Source organism: Coregonus clupeaformis, chromosome 18 (genome assembly GCF_020615455.1).
Source record: "Coregonus clupeaformis isolate EN_2021a chromosome 18, ASM2061545v1, whole genome shotgun sequence".
In the NCBI taxonomy this organism is placed as follows: Eukaryota; Metazoa; Chordata; class Actinopteri; order Salmoniformes; family Salmonidae; genus Coregonus; species Coregonus clupeaformis.
The window spans coordinates 53256811-53284319 of NC_059209.1; the positions used below are offsets into that span (position 1 = coordinate 53256811).

At 43.2% G+C, this 27509-nt stretch overlaps 2 protein-coding genes across 5 annotated transcripts in view; one reads left to right on the forward strand and one right to left on the reverse strand.

Moving 5' to 3' along the window:
- Window positions 1-1896: 1896 nt before the first annotated feature.
- On the reverse strand, window positions 1897-14467 carry LOC121573465 (protein unc-45 homolog B). Of its 2 annotated transcripts, none has more exons than XM_041885490.1 (20): window positions 14348-14467; window positions 13351-13521; window positions 13194-13230; window positions 12831-13006; window positions 10958-11047; window positions 10639-10806; window positions 10269-10434; window positions 9880-10050; window positions 7875-8046; window positions 7312-7612; window positions 7053-7147; window positions 6605-6746; window positions 6335-6475; window positions 5943-6070; window positions 4866-4932; window positions 4260-4373; window positions 3901-4016; window positions 3478-3595; window positions 3212-3367; window positions 1897-2799 (listed from the first exon to the last, which is right to left on the reverse strand). In XM_041885490.1, the coding sequence occupies exons 1-20, from the start codon at window positions 14390-14392 to the stop codon at window positions 2527-2529; spliced, it is 2847 nt and encodes a 948-aa protein (XP_041741424.1). In that variant the 5' UTR covers window positions 14393-14467; the 3' UTR covers window positions 1897-2526. The 2 variants fall into 2 exon arrangements, with proteins under 2 accessions (XP_041741424.1, XP_041741433.1); XM_041885499.1 differs by lacking the exon at window positions 14348-14467 and adding an exon at window positions 14052-14152.
- A 2863-nt stretch (window positions 14468-17330) lies between these two features.
- LOC121573452 (phosphatidylinositol 4-phosphate 5-kinase type-1 beta) overlaps window positions 17331-27509 on the forward strand; it is a 69443-nt gene continuing 59264 nt past the window's right edge. For 2 of the 3 annotated variants that reach the window (XM_041885459.2, XM_041885478.2), the window contains exon 1: window positions 17331-17566. The gene's annotated coding sequence lies outside the window, so the exon portion shown is untranslated. Of the gene's footprint in view, window positions 17567-17748; window positions 17814-27509 lie in introns of those variants that run through there. The other variant, XM_041885467.1, reaches the window with a different exon arrangement.

The window sequence follows — 27509 nt, forward strand, 5'->3', positions numbered from 1 at the left end:
TATCTTGTGGAAGGAATAAATAGTACAAATAAATTAATCAAAATAACATTTAATGAAAATGTCAATCATTATTTGAATATGTTGGTAACCCCTTGTATAAAAGTGATAATGCCCTCTTAGCCGGTGTATATATACAGTGGGGAAAAAAAGTATTTAGTCAGCCACCAATTGTGCAAGTTCTCCCACTTAAAAAGATGAGAGAGGCCTGTAATTTTCATCATAGGTACACGTCAACTATGACAGACAAATTACAGAAAAAAATCCAGAAAATCACATTGTAGGATTTTTAATGAATTTATTTGCAAATTATGGTGGAAAATAAGTATTTGGTCACCTACAAACAAGCAAGATTTCTGGCTCTCACAGACCTGTAACTTCTTCTTTAAGAGGCTCCTCTGTCCTCCACTCGTTACCTGTATTAATGGCACCTGTTTGAACTTGTTATCAGTATAAAAGACACCTGTCCACAACCTCAAACAGTCACACTCCAAACTCCACTATGGCCAAGACCAAAGAGCTGTCAAAGGACACCAGAAACAAAATTGTAGACCTGCACCAGGCTGGGAAGACTGAATCTGCAATAGGTAAGCAGCTTGGTTTGAAGAAATCAACTGTGGGAGCAATTATTAGGAAATGGAAGACATACAAGACCACTGATAATCTCCCTCGATCTGGGGCTCCACGCAAGATCTCACCCCGTGGGGTCAAAATGATCACAAAAACGGTGAGCAAAAATCCCAGAACCACACGGGTGGACCTAGTGAATGACCTGCAGAGAGCTGGGACCAAAGTAACAAAGCCTACCATCAGTAACACACTACGCCGCCAGGGACTCAAATCCTGCAGTGCAAGACGTGTCCCCCTGCTTAAGCCAGTAGATGTCCAGGCCCGTCTGAAGTTTGCTAGAGTGCATTTGGATGATCCAGAAGAGGATTGGGGAGAATGTCATATGGTCAGATGAAACCAAAATATAACTTTTTGGTAAAAGCTCAACTCGTCGTGTTTGGAGGACAAAGAATGCTCAGTTGCATCCAAAGATCACCATACCTACTGTGAAGCATGGGGGTGGAAACATCATGCTTTGGGGCTGTTTTTCTGCAAAGGGACCAGGACGACTGATCCATGTAAAGGAAAGAATGAATGGGGCCATGTATCGTGAGATTTTGAGTGAAAACCTCCTTCCATCAGCAAGGGCATTGAAGATGAAACGTGGCTGGGTCTTTCAGCATGACAATGATCCCAAACACACTGCCCGGGCAACGAAGGAGTGGCTTCGTAAGAAGCATTTCAAGGTCCTGGAGTGGCCTAGCCAGTCTCCAGATCTCAACACCATAGAAAATCTTTGGAGGGAGTTGAAAGTCCGTGTTGCCCAGCGACAGCCCCAAAACATCACTGCTCTAGAGGAGATCTGCATGGAGGAATGAGCCAAAATACCAGCAACAGTGTGTGAAAACCTTGTGAAGACTTACAGAAAACGTTTGACCTGTGTCATTGCCAACAAAGCGTATATAACAAAGTATTGAGAAACTTTTGTTATTGACCAAATACTTATTTTCCACCATAATTTGCAAATAAATTCATTAAAAATCCTACAATGTGATTTTCTGGAAAAAAAATTCTCATTTTGTCTGTCATAGTTGACGTGTACCTATGATGAAAATTACAGGACTCTCTCATCTTTTTAAGTGGGAGAACTTGCACAATTGGTGGCTGACTAAATACTTTTTTTCCCCACTGTATATTGGCACGGTTTGTCAGCCCTCGACTTCATCTTGGGCCTAAGAACACCCGTGTCAATATATCCAACAAACACCGGCTTCTCGGGCATTATCACTTACCTGTGTTATCTAGTGACGACCCTAAAAATGGATGCAGAGTCAAGAATCGAACAGCGTATTTGACAAAAAATCAAATCTTTATCCTTAAGTGTAAAATTACATTAAACAAACACCTCTCATCCACACAAATACACTTTGCTTAGCTTACTAAAAACTCAGAAAATGTATTTGTATGGTCTCTGAATTCAGGAGAGCAGACCCAGCTTTAGCTGCTCAGGTGGATCATCAGTCCTATCTCCTTGGCTCTCTGTCCATAGGCCTACACTTAAGAGTGTCTCAACCTTAAATCTCTGGACCTTGATCTGTGGGATGTATCTCATCAGTCCATAAGCAAGTTACTGTAATTAGCTCTCAAGTTGTAGTTTTCATTTAAAGGTACAATCTGTAAATTCAATGTCCTGTGACAAGTGTCAGCCTGACATTTTGGGAGGACTTAGGGTAGTGAGGGGGTATGGGCATCTGCAAGTGTACCCGCCAAATAAGAGGGGAAACATGCACTCATTGGACTAGAACAGAATTGGCATACATGTTCTTATTTCTGTATGTGTGTGTGATTTGTTTCTGGTTGATTGGCTTTGTATTTCCTCTCATTGCCACAAGGGACAAAATAACTTGGGTTGCGCCTTTGAGGGAGTAGGACCATTGCATGCCAGTCCCTGGTACTACAAAAAGGTTGAGAAACAATGCTTTAAGAAGGGGTTGTGAAGGGTTTGATGAGGCCGAGGTCCATGGCCTTGACCAGGCAGGTGCGTGCCACATCGATTACAATCTGCCTCTTGGGGTTGTCCATTGCTTTGCCAATTACTGTCAGGATCTCCAGGATCTCACTCTCCATCAGCTTCTTGGCCAGCTCGTTGTCTTCCGAGTTCAGCATGTTGTACACGATCACAAGGCCTCTGTGCTGGATCTGGGGCTGATCATGGAGAATCAGCCTCTGAAGGATCTCCATCCACTGCAATGTCTGTGGCGAGAACCGAGAAAAGATTGGTCTGTCAGTCAAATGATTACAAGCGCTTTACATCTGACAAGTGATGACGTGGCTGAGGTCTCATAATGATTAAACATATTAATTAGGTAATATACACTGAGTGTACAAAATATTAGGAACACCTGCTCTTGAAGGCTATGATCCCTTATAGATGTCACTTGTTAAATCCACTTCAATCAGTGTCGATGAAGGGGAGGAGACAGGTTATTGATTAGGTAATATATAACTACATTCACTGTTGTGATTATACATTAATTTGGTAATATATAACTATAATTAGTATCGAGATGATTCAGTGTGGTGATTAAATTAGGATCTTTGTACAGGAACTGCCCTTGGGTCACACCAAAGTGATTGTAGTGTGAATGCAACCGGACAGACGTACCACCAGGGTCATCTTGGTGCACAACTTCTTCTGGGCAGCGGTGAGCATGGCCAGGCCTCCGGCTGCAGCTCTCTGGAGCTTTTCATTGTCCTCAACACACATCAGCACCAGCAGCTTCAGCCTATCATTCCCATCCTCCAGGTACCGATCCTGCACCTGGAATACACCACACACAATGATGACGTTACACTGGGTGACAAGTTTGTTACATACACACACACTAAGTGATGACATTGTTCCCTAAGAGTGATGGGGTGCCCTCTTACCTCTTTGCACGTCACCAGGTTGCACATGCACTCTGTGGCTGCCTGTCTGATATGGTCATGGTCTTCAAACATGTACTGCTCAATCTCAGGGAGAGCCTTCTCTTTCAGGATCTTCACTCTGGAGCCGTGGAGGATGGGAGGAAAGAGTTAATGAATCAGGCAACCATCTCATCTCCTCCACTCAAAACGGTTTGGCAGCAACAGTGAAAAAAACAAAATGAACTCCGGAAAGTCCCCAGAGCATATCTTAGTCCATAGTTGTTTCCTGTTTAGTGCCATATGAATAAACACACTTATCCTCTCACACCTCTCTATTACCTTATATTGATTGTTGAATTGTCTAATTAATCTGTAATAGTCTCTGGTGTTTTGTTGGGTTATACATACATACTGTGGTGTGGTTGGTAAACTAACAGACCTTACCTCAGTTTGTCGTTGAGACCAGCCAAGTTGGTGAGACTCAGAAGTGCCTCGTAGTTCTGCACCCCATCTCTCTCAGGGTGCAACAGGCTGACCAGAGGACGCACCACCTCATAGATCTGTCAGAGAGAGAGATGACAAGGCATGGTGGAGGAGGGAGGGAGGGTAAAACAGGAAGCCGAAAGAGAGGGACATAGTAAGAAAGGATAGGAAGGACAGAGAAAGAAGAATAAAGATGAGTTGAAAAAGTATGTGTTTTACTGAATGCAAGACAACTAAAATACGTATGAGTCAATTCCCTTTCCCAAACCAGCCCACACCCTTTCTCCCACGTAACAGGAAGTGGTCAGACAGGTTCCTACCCTCTCTCCGGGGAAAGCGATCTCTGGGTTGGAGACAGCAGCGATCTTGGCCAGGGCGTGGGCGGCCCTTATTTTCCCTATAGCTGATCCCTCCAGAGCCAATGGGATCAAAGCCTGGGGATCACACAGCAAGAGATCAGTGGTTCAGACACAGACCCACACACACGCTTCAACTTTTACTGTGACATTACAACATACTCTAGCCCAGGGGCCATCAACCCTGTTCCTAGAGTACTGCAGGATATTGCCCCAACTAGGCACCACACCAGACCAACTGAGCTAATTTATCAGACTAAATTCAACACACCTGGTCTTCCAGCTTGGTTAAATCAAAAACATGAAATGCCTGCGGCACTCCAGGACCAGGGTTGTCTAACCCTGCTCTAGCCTACATGTGACTATGGTGGCCAGACACCACTTGACTGTTCCAAGCTCGAACCACAGTTTAGTTTTAACTATGACACCTCATAGATGTCTTGAAAAGATAACGTTTTCTCAATAGTCTGAAAACTACTGGTTAAATAAAAGTAATAAATCAAATGTACATTTAGACTGCGTTATAGATTATACTAGAATGGAGAATCTTGTGTTGTGTCTGTCACTCACCTTGCCCCCTCCATGGGCGCAAATAGTGCCACGGTCTTTGGGATCATCTGCCAAGGCAAGGAACACCCTGCAAATCAAAGCAAATACCAATTATTTGAATGAAATTTGTTCTGCAGTATTGCTAATTGCATGTACTGACTGGATAACTATTAGTATTTTATTAGGATCCCCATCAGCTGTTGCTGAAGCAGCAGCTACTCTTCCTGGGGTCCACACAAAACACAAAACATGACATAATACAGAACATCAATAGACAAGAACAGCTCAAGGACTGAACTACACATATTTAAAATAAGAACAATAGAACCAAAAAAGGTCCTGCTGACACAACACAGAGAAACAGAGAGACTCATTACTCTAGGCCTACATCCAAATCCATTCATTATTACATTTCCATTTTTATATATTCCATTCACATTCAGTAGCATCTATCAGTTACACACATACATACATACATACATCAGTGCATATGCATATACACCGAGTATACAAAACATAAAGAATACCTGCTCTTTCCATGACATAGACTGACCAGGTGAATCCAGGTGAAAGCTATGATTCCTTATTGATGTCACTTGTTAAATCCACTTCAATCAGTGTAGATGAAGGGGAGGAGACACGTTAAAGAAGGATTTTTAAGCCTTGAGACAATTGAGACATGGATTGTGTATGTGTGTCATCCGGAAGTTGAATGGGCAAGACAAAATATTTAAGTGCCTTTGAACGGGGTATGGTAGTAGGTGCCAGACGCACCAGTTTGTGTCAAGAACTGCAACGCTGCTGGGTTTTTCACACTCGACAGTTTCCTGTGTGTATCAAGAATGGTCCACCACCCAAAGGACATCCAGTCAACTTGACAACTGTGGGAAGCATTGGAGTGAACATGGGCCAGCATCCCTGTGGAACGCTTTCGACGCCTTGTAGAATCCATGCCCCGACGAACTGAAGCTGTTCTGAGTGCAAAAGGAGGTGCAACTCAATATTAGGAAGTTGTTCCTAATGTTTGGTATACTAGTTTATAAGAATGTCTGTGACATAGCTAAATGCTCGAGCCTAGTACAGTCCCAGGTTGCTCACCTTGCCAGCATCTCTTTGGTCTGGTCAGTCAGGAGAAGGTTGTCTGCTTTCACCATGACAGTGAGAGCTGAGATGACTCCTCCCTTTAGCATCCTCTTCACTCTCTTCTGGATGAAATCTTTCTTGTCCTAAGGGCAGAGAAGTGTGTGTATAGTCAGCATCTCCCTCAGTTAATATACAGTACCTAGGGCCTCACAATAAAAAATATATAACTTTGCTTACAGTAGAGAGCAGCATAGTCACATTTATATATCCTTTATACTAGTTTAGTTTACAGTGCTTAATGACATTAGAGTGACTAGTTCTGTTCTGTCCTGACATAAGGATGACTTGTTGTAGAGTTCTGCCCACCGGACAGACAGAGGGAGGCCTGTGTCTTTGTCTTATCTTACCTTGGGGTGCTGCTCGGGGACGTGCTGCTTGGAGAACTTGGCCAGCTGAACCAGCTCAGGCATGATGTCTTTCTTCTCATAGCTGTTGGTGCAGTTGACCAGGGTACAGGCCACAGCATACAGGATGGTCTTATCTTTAGACTGTGTCACAGGGAAGAGGGAAGATTAATACTCTCCTCCAGGTCACATATGCACACTTTAATGCCACTATGCTCATGTTATGCGCTATGAGTTGTGTCTATCCTCTGTCTTCAATAGTACAGTACCTACCTTGGCCAGGTCAAACATGGCTTTCATGGCAGGCTCGTCCTCAACAAAGTCATCCTTTACGTCAGCGTCTTGGGTCAAGTAGGCCAGACCTTCTATAGCCCACTTCCTGGTCCTCGTGTCCATGGCAGAGTTACACAACCACCTGACACACACAGGAAGAGTGTTAACAGGGAACAAGGCTAACAGAAAATGATCCTTCATCTTGAGATTATGATCATGGGAAACTATTTCAAAATCACTCTGAGGGAATATAATGATGTCTTTGCAGCTCAAACATAAGGGTACAGCTCTGTACACAATCTATTACTCCTGATATTTGTAGTCCATAATACTTTTGAAAAAGAGCCTGTGATAGACTGTAGGTCAATTAATACCTCAGAGTATTAACACCAAAAGGTTACACAACAGCAGCTACATCGTCAGAGCTACCAGCCACAAAACCACTCACTTCCTACATTGCTTGGCCAGTTTCTCAGTGGAGCCTTCAGCAAACTGCCTCATACTATAGTCATCTCCACCTGCTGAGCCCAGCTTACACAGACCCTGGGGAAAGGGACACACACACAATATTGAGTTCATTAACTTGTAAGGAAAGTTACAGTTAGATCAATCTGAAGAGTCCCTGTAATGTTTTCAAACATGAAGAACTATCAAAACGTCCATTCTATTCCATCTTTCCATAGTATGGAAATTTAAAGCTCGCTCACCACCAGCGCACGGATTTTGATCTTATCGTTCTTCGTCTTCTTGTAGATGTCTTTGAGCAGCGACACGCCGTTGGTGATGATGAAAGAGGCGCGGCTCATCTTGGTCGAGGAGTGGATCAGTGCTTCCACGGCAACCATCTGGTCCACCTCACGCTCGGAGCCGCACAGCGCCACCATCATCTCCATGATGCCCTGGCGACCCACCAGCTGGTTGCCCACCTCGAAGGGGCCCTGCAGCAGTCCTGACAGAGCATTGATGGCGTGGATGTTCCTGTCCATATCATTGGGGTCAAACTTGCCTCTGTGGAACGGGTCATGGTCAGGTGGAGCAGGGTTAAGGATAGATGAGGGAGGAGGGAGGAGGTCAGGGATAAATGTTACAGTCAGTTAATTTAGTACTCATCCTCACTGTCAACTCTATAGTGCTGTTAGATACTTCCCCTGTTGTAACATTACTCATGATGTATGTGTGCATCACAGATATCTCTTAATGTCTGTATGATATTATTCTCATTAGATATGCTACTCGTATGTTGCTGTTATGTTACTAATGTGTAACTCACTTGATGTACTCGTCACAGACTTCCCTATAGTTGTCTCTCTCGGGGTCGCAGCGCAAGTCGTCCCAGAGCTTGTCGAGCAGCACGCTGGCGATGAGCTGAGTGTTCTCTGTCATGGGCAGCTGGTCTGGGAGGTCAGGTATCTGGCCACACACCTTTAGGATCTTCTTCAGACCTGGTGGGGGTGGGGGGGGTGGGGTGGGGGGGGTTCACAAAGCAATATGAATGGCAACTTTCCTACATTAAGTTAATACTCTCAGTACTCCATATTTAATACAAACCATAAAATAATGTTTTTCTCAAGAACAAGACATAAGCCCACAACTGACATAAACAGTGTAGAACTACAGTGGGGAAAAAAGTATTTAGTCAGCCACCAATTGTGCAAGTTCTCCCACTTAAAAAGATGAGAGAGGCCTGTAATTTTCATCATAGGTACACGTCAACTATGACAGACAAAATGAGAATTTTTTTTCCAGAAAATCACATTGTAGGATTTTTTATGAATTTATTTGCAAATTATGGTGGAAAATAAGTATTTGGTCAATGACAAAAGTTTCTCAATACTTTGTTATATACCCTTTGTTGGCAATGACACAGGTCAAACGTTTTCTGTAAGTCTTCACAAGGTTTTCACACACTGTTGCTGGTATTTTGGCCCATTCCTCCATGCAGATCTCCTCTAGAGCAGTGATGTTTTGGGGCTGTCGCTGAGCAACACAGACTTTCAACTCCCTCCAAAGATTTTCTATGGGGTTGAGATCTGGAGACTGGCTAGGCCACTCAAGGACCTTGAAATGCTTCTTACGAAGCCACTCCTTCGTTGCCCGGGCGGTGTGTTTGGGATCATTGTCATGCTGAAAGACCCAGCCACGTTTCATCTTCAATGCCCTTGCTGATGGAAGGAGGTTTTCACTCAAAATCTCACGATACATGGCCCCATTCATTCTTTCCTTTACACGGATCAGTCGTCCTGGTCCCTTTGCAGAAAAAACAGCCCCAAAGCATGATGTTTCCACCCCCATGCTTCACAGTAGGTATGGTGTTCTTTGGATGCAACTCAGCATTCTTTGTCCTCCAAACACGACGAGTTGAGTTTTTACCAAAAAGTTATATTTTGGTTTCATCTGACCATATGATATTCTCCCAATCCTCTTCTGGATCATCCAAATGCACTCTAGCAAACTTCAGACGGGCCTGGACATGTACTGGCTTAAGCAGGGGGACACGTCTGGCACTGCAGTATTTGAGTCCCTGGCGGCGTAGTGTGTTACTGATGGTAGGCTTTGTTACTTTGGTCCCAGCTCTCTGCAGGTCATTCACTAGGTCCCCCCGTGTGGTTCTGGGATTTTTGCTCACCGTTCTTGTGATCATTTTGACCCCACGGGGTGAGATCTTGCGTGGAGCCCCAGATCGAGGGAGATTATCAGTGGTCTTGTATGTCTTCCATTTCCTAATAATTGCTCCCACAGTTGATTTCTTCAAACCAAGCTGCTTACCTATTGCAGATTCAGTCTTCCTAGCCTGGTGGAGGTCTACTATTTTGTTTCTGGTGTCCTTTGACAGCTCCTTGGTCTTGGCATAGTGGAGTTTGGAGTGTGACTGTTTGAGGTTGTGGACAGGTGTCTTTTATACTGATAACAAGTTCAAACAGGTGCCATTAATACAGGTAACGAGTGGAGGACAGAGGAGCCCCTTAAAGAAGAAGTTACAGGTCTGTGAGAGCCAGAAATCGTGCTTGTTTGTAGGTGACCAAATACTTATTTTCCACCATAATTTGCAAATAAATTCATAAAAAATCGTACAATGTGATTTTCTGGATTTTTTCTCCTCAATTTGTCTGTCATAGTTGACGTGTACCTATGATGAAAATTACAGGCCTCTCTCATCTTTTTAAGTGGGAGAACTTGCACAATTGGTGGCTGACTAAATACTTTTTTCCCCCACTGTATATCATAGGCCTACTTAGTGTCACAGATCATGGTCAAAGCTACAGTTAACCACTCACCGTGGTCGATAGTAAAGAGGCTCTTGGAGTGGTCAGGGTCTTTCTTGTCCTTGCGAGGCACGTTCCTGCTCAGCAGGTTCAGGGCCTGGTCTCTGCCGTGTCCTGAAACCTTCTTACTGGCAACCATCTCCAGCAGGGCCATCAGGATGCTTTTCAAGTCCTTGCTTGCATCTGCAGGGGAGCAGAGAAAGTGTCAGACCAGTTGTATTAAGCGTTTATAAAACACAAACAAGATTAGAATGATGAGACCTTCAAAATCTGTTTATATAGCTGATTGATGCTATTCAGAGGCAATTCAAGTTAGGTAAAAAGCACTACATGAATGTATATAAATGTAGGGCTTTAACTGAAACAGGTTAGGAATGCAGGAATGTGAGTGGATGTCTCACCCAAAATCAGGGCTTCCTCCTTCCCATAAATCCTCCGGTCTCCTCCAGTGAGGGAGTCGTTGATGCACTGGAACAGGTCACAGGTTGCCAAGGCGATGTCCTCGTTGTCGACGGCCATGATGCTGCACAACTTGTCTATGCCCACCAGGTGGATAATGGCCATGGCCTGTTCAGAGACAAACATACAGGTCAACTGAGTGTACAAAAGGGGACTATGGCTAGACATTACAATAGCAACTTTGAAAATGATCCATATCTGTCTGGAAGGACCAGAAATTGTGAGGATCAGAAGTACTTGAGGTTTGGCTCCCCTTTTATCCCCTTCTCACAGAACCTCTTATGCACCTCTATGTCTTCCCCTGCCCCTCACCCGAGCTTTGTGTCCAGTGCACATTCCTGCGAAGGTGCGGATAGCGGCCAGGACCATCTCTACTTTTCCGGTCTCAAGCAAATCCAGCAGCAGAGGCACTCCGTTGTTCTGGAAGATTCTCTCTGCGCCAGCTTCTTCTCTGGCCAGAACCACCAGGTTGTTAGCAGCCTACATGGGAAGAAAATATTATTCATATTGCCATTAAAGTTACACACATTGCATTTGATATCAGACTGTAAAAAATTGAAGACCACAGCATTATGCTTATTACAGTAAGTTGAATCAATGGAACTGATCTCTACTATGGTGTCATACAAACCTTCTCCTTCTTGTCCTTGTCCATCTCCTCATCAAGCAGAATGTCAAACATGTTCTGAACCCGTGAGTCTGTGGAGAAGGTTGTCTTCAGCTGTAGACAGAGAGCGAGAGAGATACAGTTGAAGTTGGAAGTTTCCATACACTTAGGTTGGAGTCATTAAAACTTGTTTTTCAACCAATCCACAAATGTCTTGTTAACAAACTATAGTTTTGGCAAGTCGGCTAGGACATCTACTTTGTGCATGACACAAGTAATTTTTTCAAACAATTGTTTACAGACAGATTATTTCACTTATAATTCACTGTATCACAATTCCAGTGGGTTAGAAGTTTACATACACTAAGTTGACTGTGCCTTTAAACAGTTCGGAAAATTCCAGAAAATGATGTCATGGCTTTAGAAGCTTCTGATAGGCTAATTGACATCATTTGAGTCAATTGGAGGTGTACCTGGGGATGTATTTCAAGGCCTAACTTCAAACTCAGTGCCTCTTTGCTTGACATCATGGGAAAATGAAAAGAAATCAGCCAAGACCTCAGAATAAACATTGTAGACCTCCACAAGTCTGGTTCATCCTTGGGAGCAATTTCCAAATGCCTGAAGGTACCACGTTCATCTGTACAAACAATAGTACGCAAGTATAAACACCATGGGACCACGCAGCCGTCATACCGCTCAGGAAGGAGACGCGTTCTATCTCCTAGAGATGAACGTACTTCGGTGCGAAAAGTGCAAATCAATTCCAGAACAACAGCAAAGGACCTTGTGAAGCTGCTGGAGGAAACAGGTGCAAAAGTATCTATATCCACAGTAAAACGAGTCCTATATCGACATAACCTGAAAGGCCGCTCAGCAAGGAAGAAGCCACTGCTCCAAAACCGCCAAAAAAAGCCAGAATACGGTTTACAACTGCACATGGGGACAAAGATCGTACTTTTTGGAGAAATGTCCTCTGGTCTGATGAAACAAAAATAGAACTGTTTGGCCATAATGACCATCGTTATGTTTGGAGGAAAAAGGGGGTAGATTGCAAGCCGAAGAACACCATCCCAACCGTGAAGCGCGAGGGTGGCAGCATCATGCTGTGGGGGTGCTTTGCTGCAGGAGGGACTGGTGCACTTCACAAAATAGATGGCATCATGAGGAAGGAAAATTATGTGGATATATTGAAGCAACATCTCAAGACATCAGTCAGGAAGTTAAAGCTTGGTCGCAAATGGGTCTTCCAAATGGACAATGACCCCAAGCATACTTCCAAAGTTGTGGCAAAATGGCTTAAGGACAACAAAGTCAAGGTATTGGAATGGCCATCACAAAGCCCTGACCTCAATCCTATAGAAAATGTGTGGGCAGAACTGAAAAAACGTGTGCGAGCAAGGAGGCCTACAAACCTGACCCAGTTACACCAGCTCTGTCAGGAGGAATGGGCCAAAATTCACCCAACTTACTGTGGGAAGCTTGTGGAAGGCGTTTGACCCAAGTTAAAGAATTTAAAGGCAATGCTACCAAAAAATAATTGAGTGTATGTAAACTTTTGACCCACTGGGAATGTGGTGAAATAAATAAAAGCTGAAATAATCATTCTCTCTACTATTATTCTGACATTTCACATTCTTAAAATAAAGTGGTGATCCTAACTGACCTAAGACAGGGTATTTTTACTAGGATTAAATGTCAGGAATTGTGAAAAACTGAGTTTAAATGTATTTGGCTAAGGTGTATATAAACTTCCGACTTCAACTGTAAGTCCCAGATAAGTACTATAATTTGTGTTTTTTATGTCTAGTTCATAAGTCAATAAAATATTATAATCACATAGTCATCTATAAGTAAACCAATGGATCGTATCTAAACTGTCCAGTGGGTAGCAAACCTTGGCTTGGATCTCAGCCCCCAGCCTCCTGAGGGTCTCCAGGAAGGTCTTGTTTTTGGGCTCGATGGTGGAACACCTCTGGACGTCTTTGAAGGCCATGTCCAACTTGCCCAGCTTCTCCAGAGCCTGGCAGCGCCGGAACAGGGCTTTGATGTCTGCTGCATCTACGTCAATGGCTGTTGGAGAGCAGAGAAGTATACAAGTGTCTGGGTTGAAGTGAAAAAATCACTGTGGCATGAGGATAATCCATTATTTGTCATGTTATGTTATGTGACAGTGAGCAATGAGCATGGCAAAAAAAACGTAATTGGCTGTGTTTTGATTCTTGTTTATGTACTAAACATTTAGTAGACTGTACCGTACCTTTGGAGGCATCGGAGGCTGCATTGGTGTAGCTTTCCTGAAAAGGAAACCAAGGGCGTTCAAAAACATCAGAGGATCAGGAAATCACACCCAGGGATAATTATTAATAATGATAGAACTATTCCGTTTTTGCCTGTGGTTTAGGTGAGGTGTTTACCTTTTTCAGGAAACAGGCTGATCTGTTCCTGTAGACAACGGCGAGAACCTTTTTGTCCGTGGACAACTTGATGGCTTTAGTGTAACACTCGATGGCCTTATCCACCTCACCGGCTTGGAAATGCTTGTTCCCCTCTTCTTTGAACTGGATTGGATCTGCCATCTCACCCATCTGGTGAGGAGAGGAGAAGTTGTAGCTCAAAACGCTAAATATATTGGTTAGAATTCAGTTGGATTTTTTTTTTTCAGGTTTCGGTTTGACTTCTTGAACATCAAAGCCAATGAATGACTGGTACTTACAAAGTAAACAGAACATGTTTCTGGAATATTCCATTACTCTTCTAACACTATACATTGAACATGTACAGTAGCTATATATACTTAATAACACATTAATTAACTTTAAAACAAATTGCAGCCCATTCTAAATCTGGAAGAATAGCAATGTGTTACCAAATATAACCCTGTTCCTGGTAGATTGTTTAACTTTACAACCACTCAAAGGAAACAAGTCAAGAAAAATGCCAGCTAAAACATGATCATTTTGACAAGGTTTCCATTCATTGTGAATTCAGCAAAATAAATATATTCACACCATGACTCAAATTTTAAGTCAGCATGAGCGATATACCACATTTCCTAAAAATGATAAACAAATTACAGAAAAGATAACATTCTATGAAAAACTGTTACTCTTCTTACCATTTTCACTATGTCTCCCTCTGACCTGAGTCCCCTTTAGCAAATGGCCCAGCACATGTTATCTCTAACTTGAAATGGCCTCCCCTCATGCCTTATTTGGGCATCATTCTGCACCCCAGTGGGGGCCTTACCACTGATACGATCATCCTAATGGACAGACGGCTCCCTGCCACTCCACCACTCCTGATAGACAATCACCATGCCCCTCTCCCCTGGCCTGAGAGCCCCTGGCAGGCAAGCATGTCACTCAAGACCTTGTACACTCAAGACATGTGTCCCTTAGAGCCATACGGTACCTTCAGGATTGTGTGATTGTGTCGTTTCCTCTCTTCTCTTCTCATCCCTTGCTTGGGTTTAGTGTTGAGCTTCACTGCATGATTGTTGCGCTGTCAACTTTTTTTTTATATTAATGCAACTCCCCCTCCTTCACAATTTATATTTATACTGAATCTCAATGAGGTGGGCCAGAACCAGGGTGGGTCTATTTTAAATAAGGGATAGGGGCCTACTCTACACAGAGCAGACACTTGTTGGGAGAATTGTACACTGAATTCCCACATTTAACATTGGTTTGGGTTTGTTACAATGCCTCATTGCTTTTATAACAACATTCCAATGTAGAATCTTTCAAATAACTGCATAGTAGTTCCTGTTTTTATTCTCTATTTGTACGTGATGACATAGGTAACCCCCTTGAAACATGGTCTGGTCCTGATATGGTCTATTTAAGGAATAAGTCGATGACAGCTGAGAACTCACCAGCAAATGCCTCTACAGCTCTAGTGAGGCGTGGGGCGGGTTGGGTGGAGTGGGGGGTCTGGCAGCCACTGACAGCTGTAGGAACATACAGAACGACCTGGCAGCTTCTAGAAAGAGAAAGCTAACCAGAAGTCCCCACAAGAATAGTAAACAAACAAAAATTGGGGACATTTTATTGGTCCCCACAAGGCCAAATGCTATTTCTAGGGGGTTTAGGGTTAAGGTTAGAATTACAGTCGTGGTCAAAAGTTTTGAGAATGACACAAGTATTGGTCTTCACAAAGTTTGCTGCTTCAGTGTTTTTAGATATTTTTGTCAGATGTTACTATGGTATACTGAAGTATTTATTGACAATTACATTAAGTTTACGCAAAGAGTCAATATTTGGAGTGTTGACCCTTCTTTTTCAAGACCTCTGCAATCCGCCCTGGAATGCTGTCAATTAACTTCTGGGCCACATCCTGACTGATGGCAGCCCATTCTTGCATAATCAATGCTTGGAGTTTGTCAGAATTTGTGGGTTTTTGTTTGTCCACCCGCCTCTTGAGGATTGACCACAAGTTCTCAATGGGATTAAGGTCTGGGAGTTTCCTGGCCATGGACCCAAAATGTCAATGTTTTGTTCCCCGAGCCACTTAGTTATCACTTTTGCCTTATGGCAAGGTGCTCCATCATGCTGGAAAAGGCATTGTTCGTCACCAAACTGTTCTTGGATGGTTGGGAGAAGTTGCTCTCGGAGGATGTGTTGGTACCATTCTTTATTCATGGCTGTGTTCTCAGGCAAAATTGTGAGTGAGCCCACTCCCTTGGCTGAGAAGCAACCCCACACATGAATGGTCTCAGGATGCTTTACTGTTGGCATGACACAGGACTGATGGTAGCGCTCACCTTGTCTTCTCCGGACAAGCTTTTTTCCGGATGCCCCAAACAATCGGAAAGGGGATTCATCAGAGAAAATGACTTTACCCCAGTCCTCAGCAGTCCAATCCCTGTACCTTTTGCAGAATATCAGTCTGTCCCTGATGTTTTTTCTGGAGAGAAGTGGCTTCCTCGCTGCCCTTCTTGACACCAGGCCATCCTCCAAAAGTCTTCGCCTCACTGTGCGTGCAGATGCACTCACACCTGCCTGCTGCCATTCCTGAGTAAGCTCTGCACTGGTGGTGCCCTGATCCCGCAGTTGAATCAACTTTAGGAAACAGTCCTGGCGCTTGCTGGACTTTCTTGGGCGCCCTGAAGCCTTCTTCACAACAATTGAACCTCTCTCCTTGAGGTTCTTGATGATCCGATAAATGGTTGATTTAGGTGCAATCTTACTAGCAGCAATATCCTTGCCTGTGAAGCCCTTTTTGTGCAAAGCAATGATGACGGCACGTGTTTCCTTGCAGGTAACCATGGTTAATAGAGAAAGAACAATGATTTCAAGCACCACCCTCCTTTTAAAGCTTCCAGTCTGTTATTCTAACTCAATCAGCATGACAGAGTGATCTCCAGCCTTGTCCTCGTCAACACTCTCACCTGTGTTAATGAGAGAATCACTGACATGATGTCAGCTGGTCCTTTTGTGGCAGGGCTGAAATGCAGTGGAAATGTTTTTTGGGATTAAGTTCATTTTCATGGCAAAGAGGGACTTTGCAATTCATTGCAATTCATAGTGATCACTCTTCATAACATTCTGGAGTATATGCAAATTGCCATCATAAAAACTGAGGCAGCAGACTTTGTGAAAATTAATATTTGTGTCATTCTCAAAACATTTGACCACGACTGTAGTGGTAGGGTTAGAATTAGGTTTAGGGTTAGTGGCTAAGGTTAGTTTTAGGGTTAGGGTTAGGAGCTAGGGTTAAGGTTAGGGTTAGGGTAAGAGTACGGGTTAGGGTTAGGTTTAAGGGTTAGGGAAAATATGATTTTGAATGGGACTGAATTGTGTGTCCCCACAAGGTTAGCTGTACAAGACTGTATGTGTGTGTGTGTGTGTGTGTGTGTGTTTGTGAGTGTCAGACATGTTCTACAACTTTCTGGGTCTACTTGAAGGTGAACTCCAGTCCTGACTGATGTATTTAGAGTTGGTTTGTGTAGAATATCGAAGGGGGAAAATAGAAAGACTGTGTATATGCTCAACTGTCATTCAAAAATACACATCCTTTTATCAAAATCAAAACAAACAACAGATAGCGGTCAACAACTGTCAACAACAAGCAACTGTCTCTCCCTCAGAGTCTGGTTCTTCTCAAGGTTTCTTCCGACCTAGGGTTTTTTTCCTTGTCAACTGTGCCTCTGCATGTTCTCTGTGGGTTTTAGTTGGGTTATGGAAATGACAGCAATTGAATTGCACAACTTTGTTAGCAGACAAATGTAACAGACGTCCTCAGCCACTAAATAACGATATTTGCCATAATAAATGCACCATACACCTGCAAGTGGCAGATCAGTGGTGAAAATAAAATATTTTGCAGCCTACCATCACTGCCCTGTAGATGGCTTGCTGATTCAAGTTCTGCATCACAGCAGAGTAGGTTGGTACACTGAATGCCTGGTTATGCCGAGGCAGAGAATGAGACCTGTGTAACCAAGCCTACTCCTCTCTCAGTCAGTAGGCTACAGCATAAACTACGTTAAACAGGGATCCGCACTCACAATTGCTCTCTCGTAAATATTGCCTACCCGGGACTGGAATACTCCCTTTAGTCCCACGGAAAGACAAGATCAACTTCAATCAATCGGGTCTACTTCGTTTCACAAACGAGGACGAACAGCTGGTAAGATTGAGGTGTTATTCATGATCTTGATAATTTTTTATTTACTTGTCCATTGAGCTATCGATTTGAAATTGAGAATATTGGTCAGGTGACATGAGGATGACGTTAAAGCAATTGCTCGGCAAAGGTGTTTTTCTCAGTCGAAGAATCTGTCAGACTAATTAGTATTAATATTAATAGCAGAATAAGCAGCTACCTCACGTCAACAGCTGGCAGTAAACCTTGCCAGACTGCAGCTGTATTCAAGGTAATCGGGGTGCACTTAAGTGTTTTCTTGTGCAGGCTATTGGCAATGAAGTTTCCTGGTGCTCTGTTCTCATCAACATTTAATTGTAGCCTATTAGTTAGTGGTGGTCACGGAATTGACTATTTTAGTAATTTAACACATCCTCGCCCTACTCTGAGAAACACAGTTTATTCGGAAAAGTGAAATTACGTAATATTGCGGGGAAGTGGCGCCTAGCTTGGGGTTAATTTGAAATATTGTGAGTTTGCGACATGTGAAAGCGGTCAGTTCTTGAACACTGCAGTTGCAAATTTACAATTGGTGATAAATCGCTGGACTGGTGCAATTCCACGGTTAGAGTGACGCTTACAGAATGACGGCACAAACCATCATTATTTTACCCAACTTTGCATCGGCACTAGTTCTTCAAGTAAATGTGTTTTTGTAAACGTTTCCGTGGAAATTGTTTAAAGTTGTCCTTGTGCATGGAGTTGTATGGTTTGTTTCCGTAGAAATTGTTAAAAGTAGTCATTGTGCAATGTGCATAGAGTTGTATGGTTTGAATTGCCGACATCTTATTGATGATCACATAGGGTTTGTGCAGAATAGCCCATTTCTGTTGTTGATTTCTGGAAAATAAGCCTACCAATTTACTGAGACCCATTATTTTATCAACATTGGCTGGGTTGGAGACCTTTCTCATTGTTCCAAGGACAAGGACTCTGGGAAGCCTGTGGCATTTCAACACCTGGCATCCTCAGGGACACACAGTCTTGTTTAACTAATCTTGTGGGGACAAACAATTGATTCCCATTCAAAATCCTATTTTTCCTAACCCCTAAACCTTACCCTAACCTTAACTCCAAAACCTAACCTTAAACCTAAACCTTGATCACACACACTCCTTTTGATTTCTCTGAAAATAATCACTACAGAATTTGAGCAATGCCTGTTCTTTTAATACCTGATGCAATTTAATTTGAAGGATCCATACCATTTTTTTGTATAAAACATTATGCACATTGTTTTCTATGTAACATCAAAATGCAAAAGGCTACTGAAACTGTCCTACTATTACTAACTCTATCAAAACTGTTATTAACAGCTATTCTAGATGATATACAGTAGCTAGCTACTTTACTGTTGTGTGTTCATCGAGCCAGCATCTCAGTATGTGATTGTAGTGTTAAGGTGTGTGTTTGACAAACAGTGAGGTTGGCTGCTGCCCTGGGCGCCAGTCAAATTTCTTCAATGTTTGTTTCCCACTTTGAGCTTCACTCATCAGCAGTACACATAATACTAGTCTACTGTTACTACAGTGACACGCTACATTAGCCTAGCACAGACTCATCAGTCTTGACTGTGTTATATGCAGGTTCCTGAGTTTTTCCTGACATAGCCTGAGCTAGTAGACTAGCCTATAACGAGGCCCTAGCCAAGCTTATTACTAAGGCACAGTTTTTCCTGGTAAGGTCACATGGTCAGGAACAACTCCTAGTTATGCTATATAAGCCAAACATATTTCCTCACTCCTCCTATTATCCATGTAGCAGCATGCTACATTTGCCTAGCATAAAGTAGCCTCACTGTCCAGCACATTACCAGTGCTCTTTGCAGTAGTGTGCTACATTCCTCCCCTGTGCTGAGAGCTCTTAGCAGGCCGACCCTCCCCTCAGCCTGCCTCATCTACTGCGGGCCACTGTGATGCAGAGAAACACGGGGCTGGATGTGTGAAATACCTCTGTTAGAATACTGAGTGATGGAGAGATCTGGCAAGTATTATACAGTATGGTCGTAGTCATAGGGAAGGCAAATGGAAACATGACTCAGAGAAAGCTACCTTGTGAGCACATATGCTGCTGGACCAGACTAGGTTTCACATGAACATGGGAAGTCCCAGGGGACCACATGGACATTACCTATTGTGTGTGACTTATCATGTCCATTTCTTCTTCAAAGTGGCAATATGTACGTTTTTGGGCGACCCAACCAAATTCACATAGAAATGTGAGTTATAGAACCACAGAGTGGTGGTGTCATACTACCCATTAAACCTAGCGGTCAAACAGGAAAATGGTTCCAATTGTTTTTCCACCATTAATTTTTCCCATAGGGAAATGTTGAAACACTTAAAATAAGGGCTGTGTTTCCTGTAGGTTTACCCTGGCGTGAAGTTTTGATAACCATGTAAATCTCTCTCGGACAAGATTACTTTTATCAATATATTAGTCTCTATTTACTCTCAGATTCAAAAATGCTAATTAGCATGAAAGTAGACATCATGCAAGACTACAAATCCCTGCAAGCTCCTGCACGTCATGTCTAGCTGACACATTTGCTAACAGCTATTGTGTCAATAAAGAATTTGCACAAGACAGTTCACATAATTGTCAATTTAAAGAAATTTAGCCAATTTATTAATTACTAAATTGAGCTAACATTAGATAGTTAATCCAGAGATTCTTACCTTTGCCTCGATTCAGCAGTCTCGTCCAGATCATCATGGCATTTGTAGTTTATTTATGATAGCCAAATTAGCAGCTAATTAGTATTTCATTTTTGGGTGTTAAATACAGGCAAATATATTGATAAAAGTCACCTTGTCCTAGAGAGATTTACACGGTTATCAAAACGTCCCGCCAGGGTAAGCCTACATGAAACACAACCCTTATTTTAAGTGTTTGTAAAATCCCCTATGGGAAAAATGAATTGTGGAAAAACGATTGGAACCATTTCCTTGTTTGACCTCTAGGTTTTATGGGTATTATGACTCATACTGTGGTACTCTATAGATCTATCATTCTACTTGAAAGCAAGTCTAAGAAGCGGTAGATCTGTTCTATGTGCGCTATTTCTATGCTTCTCGTTCCTAAGTTGTGTTTTTGCGTCTTTTACTTTCAGTTTTGTACACCAGCTTCAAACAGCTGAAACAACAACATTTTAGGTTATGGAAAATATACTTCACAGCGGTTTAGATGGTACAATGATTCTCTACACTATACTAGCTTATTTTGTCATATAAACTGAAATTAGGCAAACTATTAGAGTTTTAGCAACCAGGAAATGGCAGAGTAATATCTGCATAGCGCAACTTTAAGCAACAAACAAAAAACAGCACGGCATAAATTATATCAATTTAATATCTAATCCATTGGAATGGGATAAGATAATACACTGAGTGTACAAAACATTAGAAACACCTTCCCAATAGTGAGTTGCACCCCCTTTTGCCCTCAGAACAGCCTCAATTCGTCAGGGCATGGACTCTACAAGGTACTGAAAGCGTTCCACAGGGATGCTAGCCCATGTTGACTCCAATGCTTCCCACAGTTGTGTCAAGTTGGCTGGTAGAGGATCTCTACTCCGATTAGCTTGTTACATCTCATCCCACAGATGCTCAGTTGGATTGAGATCTGGTGACTTGTCAGTAAGCTGAATTCCCTGTCATGTTCGTGGAACCATTCCTGGACAATCCTAGCCTTGTGGCATGGTGCATTATCCTGCTGATTTTTCTTTTTTGGCAAATGGATACACTACCTCCATGAAGGGATGCACCTGATTGGCAATGATGTTAAGATATCCTGTGGCATTCAAACGTTGCTCCACTTTTATCAAAGGGCCCATGTGTGCCATGAAAACACAACCCACACCATCACACCACCAGCCTGCAATGTTGACACGCAGCATTATGGATGCATGTACTCGTGTTTTTTTCCAAACCCTAGTCCTCCCATCAGTGTGAAACAGCAGGAACTGGGATTCATCAGACCAGGCAAGTGGAACTCTGTTAGGTCGTTGGCTGCCATACCCCATTCGTGTCAAGGTACGACGAGTTGTGCATTCCTTTATGGGTCTTTGGGCACCAATGTTGACCTGGACAGTCAGTTGACAATGTAGCCCATCTGTTTCTATGCACAATCCGTGTCAGCCTCCATTGTCCTCTTTCATCAATTACCCGTTTTCGAACACTGGCCTGCCGTTGGCTAGATGTCCTTTGGGTGGTGCACCATTCTTGATACATATGGGAAACTGTTGAGCGTGAAAAACCCAGCAGCTTTGCAGTTTTTGACACACTCAAACCGGTATGCCTGGCACCTACTATCATACCTTGTTTAAAGGCACTTAAATATTTTGTCTTGCCCATTTACCCTCTGAATGGCACACACACACACACACACACACACACACACACACAGAGGATGTGATCATGCTGCAGGAAGGTTAACTGTAAGACTGTGTGCAAGGCAAGCGCTTGGAGTCAGCCCTCAAGGAAGCAGACAAGACCACATAGCCATGTTGGTCTCTTTGTTGTGGGCAGAGTGTGGGGAACATAAACAGTTCAACAGGGTGCTGGGTTTCCTCTACGGGTTTCTTCTAGTCAACTGTGAACTACCTGGAATCCGTGTCTCCAGCAACCGTGTGTGACTGGTGGGGGTTGAACCCGGGTCGACTGCATACCACTAGACTGCTAGCCCGCTGAGCTAAAGCCTAGTCATTAGCTCAAGGAGCGAAAACCAGTCTTCAGGTCTCAGGCAAGATTACTCATCACACAGGCCTGATTCACTGTTCCACCTTCATTACATGAGGCTAGGTTCAAATAAACAGTGTCGGGAGATGTTTTCCTCAAATTGGATGTCTTAGAACTCATCCGGTTTAGGCAGGTTTGTTGAACAAGCTCTGTCCATTAGCTCAGCGTTTTGCATAGCCCAGCCAAAACATCTTGTCACCAGTTCCCCAAACACAATCACTCTCCCCCTCCCATCATAGGCACCTTACACCGCTTTGGAACAGTCACAAGGTGTCATGGAGAAAAATGGATCCATTATGGAAACCTTACACTGGAAAAGGGGTGCGGTGTCATGGAGAAAATTGCGTCCATGAGTTCCTGATAATCTTCCTGTTTCCTGCTGATTTGACTGTGAGGTGGAGGTGGCCAGCTCAGGGTTAGGTTAGCGTGCCATTGTGGGTTTGAATGGGAAAGCAGCTCATGCAAATGTTGTCCTCTTTGACAAATTATCACCAGAGCAACAGCCTTGTTCCGTCTGGCGCTGTCCCTGTCCTCATTCTGAAATAAGGCTTGTCATAGCAGAGTCATGCCTCCCTGAGACATTATGTCATATTTTCCAGCTGGAAAGGAACTGGAGTGGCATGTACCTGTTCACACAGACTCATGAGTTATTCTGTCTAACCTTGTCCACAGCTCAATTGCTAACGAATACAGTGCATTCGGAAAGTATTCAGACCCATTCCCTTTTTCCACATTTTGTTACGTTACAGCCTTATTCTAAAAGGGATGAAATAAAACAATTTCCTCATATATCTATACATAATACCCCATAATGACAAAGCGAAAACAGGTTTTTAGAAATGTTTGCAATTGTATTAAAAATAAAAAATAAACAGAAATACCTTATTTACATAAGTATTTAGACCCTTTGCTATGAGACTTGAAATTGAGCTCAGGTGCATCCTGTTTCCATTGATCAACTTGAGATGTTTCTACAACTTGATTGGAGTCCACCTGTGGTAAATTCAATTGATTGGACTTGTTTTGGAAAGGCACACACCTGTCTATATAAGGTCCCACAGTTGACAGTGCATGTCAGAGCAAAAACCATGCCATGAGGTCGAAGGAATTGTCCGTAGAGCTCCGAGACAGGATCGTGTCGAGGCACAGATCTGGGGAAGGCTACCAAAAAAATTTATGCAGCATTGAAGGTCCCCAAGAACACAGTGTCCTCCATCATTCTTAAATCGAAGAAGTTTGGAACCACCAAGACTTTTCCTAGAGCTGGCCGCCCGGCCAAACTGAGCAATCGGGGGAGAAGGGCCATGGTCAGGGAGGTGACCAAGAACCCGATTGTCACTCTGACAGAGCTCCAGAATTCCTATGTGGAGATGGGAGAACCTTCCAGAAGGACAACCATCTCTGCAGCACTCCACCAATCAGGCCTTTATGGTAGAGTGGCCAGACGGAAGCCACTCCTCAGTAAAAGGCACATGACAGCCCACTTGGAGTTTGCCAAAAAGCATCTAAAGGACTCTCAGACCATGAGAAACAAGATTCTCTGGTCTGATGAAACCAAGATTGAACTCTTTGGCCTGAATGCCAAGCGTCATGTCTGGAGGAAACCTGGCACCATCCCTACAGTGAAGCATGGTGGTGGCAGCATCATGCTGTGGGGATGTTTTTCAGCAGCAGGGACTGGGAGACTAGTCAGGATCGAGGGAAAGATGAACGGAGCAAAGTACAGAGAGATCCTTGATGAAAGCCTGCTCCAGAGCGCTCAGACTGAGGCGACGGTTCACCTTCCAACAGGACAACGACCCTAAGCACACAGCCAAGACAACGCAGGATTGGCTTCGGGACAAGTCTCTGAATGCCCTTGAGTGGCTCATTTGAGCCCGGACTTCTCTGGAGAGACCTGAAAATAGCTGTGCAGCGACGCTCCCCATCCAACCTGACAGAGCTTGAGGGAATCTGCAGAGAAGAAAGAAACTCCCCAAATACAGGTGTGCCAAGCTTGTAGCGTCATACCCAAGAAGACTCAAGGCTGTAATCGCTGCCAAAGGTGCTTCAACAAAGTACTGAGTAAAGGGTCTGAATACTTATGTAAATGTGATATTTCCGTTTTTTCACTTTGTCATTATGGGGTATTATGTGTAGATGGATGAGGGGAAAAAAACAATTTCACCCATTTTAGAATAAGGTTGTAACGTAAAAAAATGTGGAAAAAGTCAATGGGTCTGAATACTTTCTGAATGCACTGTATGGGTGTAGAGTATGAGTTGTGCCTGTCAATGCAATAGAATCCTACTCTGATGCGTTCTGCCTACAACAAAATCTCTTGCATAGTTCGTTTTGCATACTAAGTCTTGCATAGTTCGTTTTGTTTCGGTACGTTGCATTAAAAGTGGCTAATATTGCATTGATTCGATCACAATTCCCATAGTAAAGGGAAACGTTGATAGTGTTAACTAACGGGGAAAACTAGAAAATTGAGTGAAGTTCAATCTCATGCTTCTCTGCGCACACTGATATTTCTTCTGTGCGGCGCATGCAGTTTAAAGGGAACATTTAGCTGTAACAGTCATGAGAGATCCACAGACTATTCTTAGTTTAGACATCGACGAGTGACTGTGGTCTGAATTCTGCCTGTATGCAAGAAGAATAAGAGGACAGTTACAATCAATAACATGTTTCTGCAATCCGCAGCCTTAGGGGTATGAGTGTGTTCCTGGGTCGAAGAGCATCGTCAGACAGTCACACTGTACTACTCAGGTATATGACAGTACACTGGAGGACTGATAGATAGATGGGGCCATAATAGCAGTAATGTGAGTCTCATTTGAGACACGATTACATAACCCGGGGGACACTGAAGGTCTCAGCACTTTAAACCACTGCTGTCTGTGACTCTTACTATCTGACTGATTGGACTGGCTTGCTGACTGGCGTGCCTTGTCCTTATGTGGAGGTTGAAGAGGTGGAACATTGGTTTTAGATGTCCTGGTACAGAGCTAGCAGCGTTTAGTTTTTATAATGAAATCCGGCACTTTGCTCCTGACTGTTTTTGTGTTATGTGTTACGCTTCTTCATATCAGTCCTCCTTCCTCTGTTTCTCTTTTTCTCTCGTTCTTTTTCTTTTTTTCATTCTATCTTCTTTGCTGCCTTTTGTGCATTTGAACATGTGTTGCACCACTGAGAAGTTGAAAACAAAGGTTTATACAGTATATATCCAGAAATATGTGGACACCCCTTCATATTAGTGGATTTGGCTATTTCAGCCACACCCGTTTCTGCTAGTTGTATATAATTGAGCACACAGCCATGCAATCTCCATAGACAAGCATTGGCAGTAGAATGGCCTTACTGAAGAGCTCAGTAACTTTCAACGTGGCACCGTCATAGGATGCCACCTTTCCAACAAGTCAGTTCGTAAAATGTCTGCCCTGCTAGAGCTGCCCAGTCAACTATAAGTGATGTTATTGTGAAGTGGAAATGTCTAGGAGCAACAACGGCTTAGCCATGAAGTGGTAGGCCACACAAGCTCACAGAATGGGAGCGCCGAGTGCTGAAGCGTGTAGCGCGTAAAAATTGCCTGTCCTTGGTTGCAACACTCACTACCGAGTTCCAAACTGCCTCTGGAAGCAACGTCAGCACAATAACTCTTCGTCGGAAGCTTCATGAAATGGGTTTCCAAGCCTAAGATCAGCATGTGCAATGCCAAGCGTCGGCTGGAGTGGTGTAAAGCTCACCGCCATTGGACCCTGGAGAAGTGGAAACGCGTTCTCTGGAGTGATGATGACGCTTCACCCTCTGGCAGTCCGACGAACAAATCTGGGTTTGGCGGATGCCAGGAAAACGCAACCTGCCCGAATGCATAGTGCCAACTGTAAAATTTGGTGGAGGAGGAATAATGGTCTGGGGCTGTTTTTCATGGTTCGGACTAGCCCCTTAGTTCCAGTGAAGGGAAATCTTAACGCTACAGCATACAATGACATCAGTGGAGGCTCTAAAAAGTTATCCTTTTTAGATAAAACGATACTAAATATAATCACGTCACCAAATAATAGGACAGCTAGCTTCCGTCCTCTGGGTACATTGACTTCAATTCAAAACCTAGGAGGCTCATGGTTCTCACCCCCTTACATTAATTTGCACAGAAATGATGACAACTTCCGAAGGAAGACCTATCAGAGCTCTTGCAGCATGAACTGACATGTCCACCCAATCAAAGGATCAGAGAATGAATCTGGTACTGAAAGCATAAGCTACAGCTAGCTATCACTGCAGTGCATAAAATGTGGTGAGTAGTTGACTCAAAGAGAGAGAAAGACAATAGTTGAACAGTTTTTAACAAATTAATTTATTCCAAAATGAAGGAGAAGCAAGAGAGAGAGATTTTGTAATTTTTTCAGTTTGACTTACTTAGCTAGCAAATGCAGCTAGCTAGTTTAGCCTGCTCAAACAGAGGAAGGCTATGTTAGTTATCTGGGCTATGACTATCCAACATAACACTGGAATTCTTCCAAGTCAAGGTAAGCTTTTGGTTTTACTAATTTATTGCCACCGGTGTAAGTGCTAAACTGCTAACTGACTGTACACTGTAACGTTACTGCATGATTGTAGTGGGTTTACTAACACATTATTTCTATTAGCTATGTTGACTATGATTTTACATTAGCTAATATGGTGACAACTGTGTAGGCTGTGTGTAGTGGTTATGATATGGTTTGGCTTGGAAAGGTTTTTTAGACTGGTCACATACAGCTGAAGTGTTGTGCATTGAAGTCCACAAGCGAAGGGAAAAGGTGGGAGGAGGAGAGGGCATAGATGCGAGAAGGAATACAATGTGGCTGCTATGAAAGTGAACTGTGTTTACACGTGATCAGGGGTGTATTCATTCCGCCGATTCTGTTGAAAAACGTTTCTTAAACGGAAGCAAACAGAACAAAACGGGGATAAACATACCTGAATTTGTCCAATAGAAACTCTCCCCAAAAAACTCCCAAAAGAGTGGAGGCTGTTATAGCAGCAAAGGGGGGACCAACTCCATATTAATGCCCATGATTTTGGAATGAGATGTACGACAAGCAGGTGTCCACATACTTTTGGTCATGTAGTGTAGGTTGACCATCAGTTATAATACTACTGTTACATTCTGTACTTTACTATCTTTAAAGTCATACATGTAAGTACTGTTTGTGCAGTCG

Coding starts and splice junctions, on each gene's coding strand:
- LOC121573465 (XM_041885490.1), bottom strand. CDS start 14,392: ATGAGAAGAGAAGAGAGGAAACGACACAATCACACAATCCTGAAG. Junction 10,807..10,957: donor ACAAGGACAAGAAGGAGAAG/GTTTGTATGACA, acceptor CTTCCCATGTAG/GCTGCTAACAACCTGGTGGT. Junction 6,747..7,052: donor CTGGCCAAGCAATGTAGGAA/GTGAGTGGTTTT, acceptor TGTGTGTGTCAG/GTGGTTGTGTAACTCTGCCA.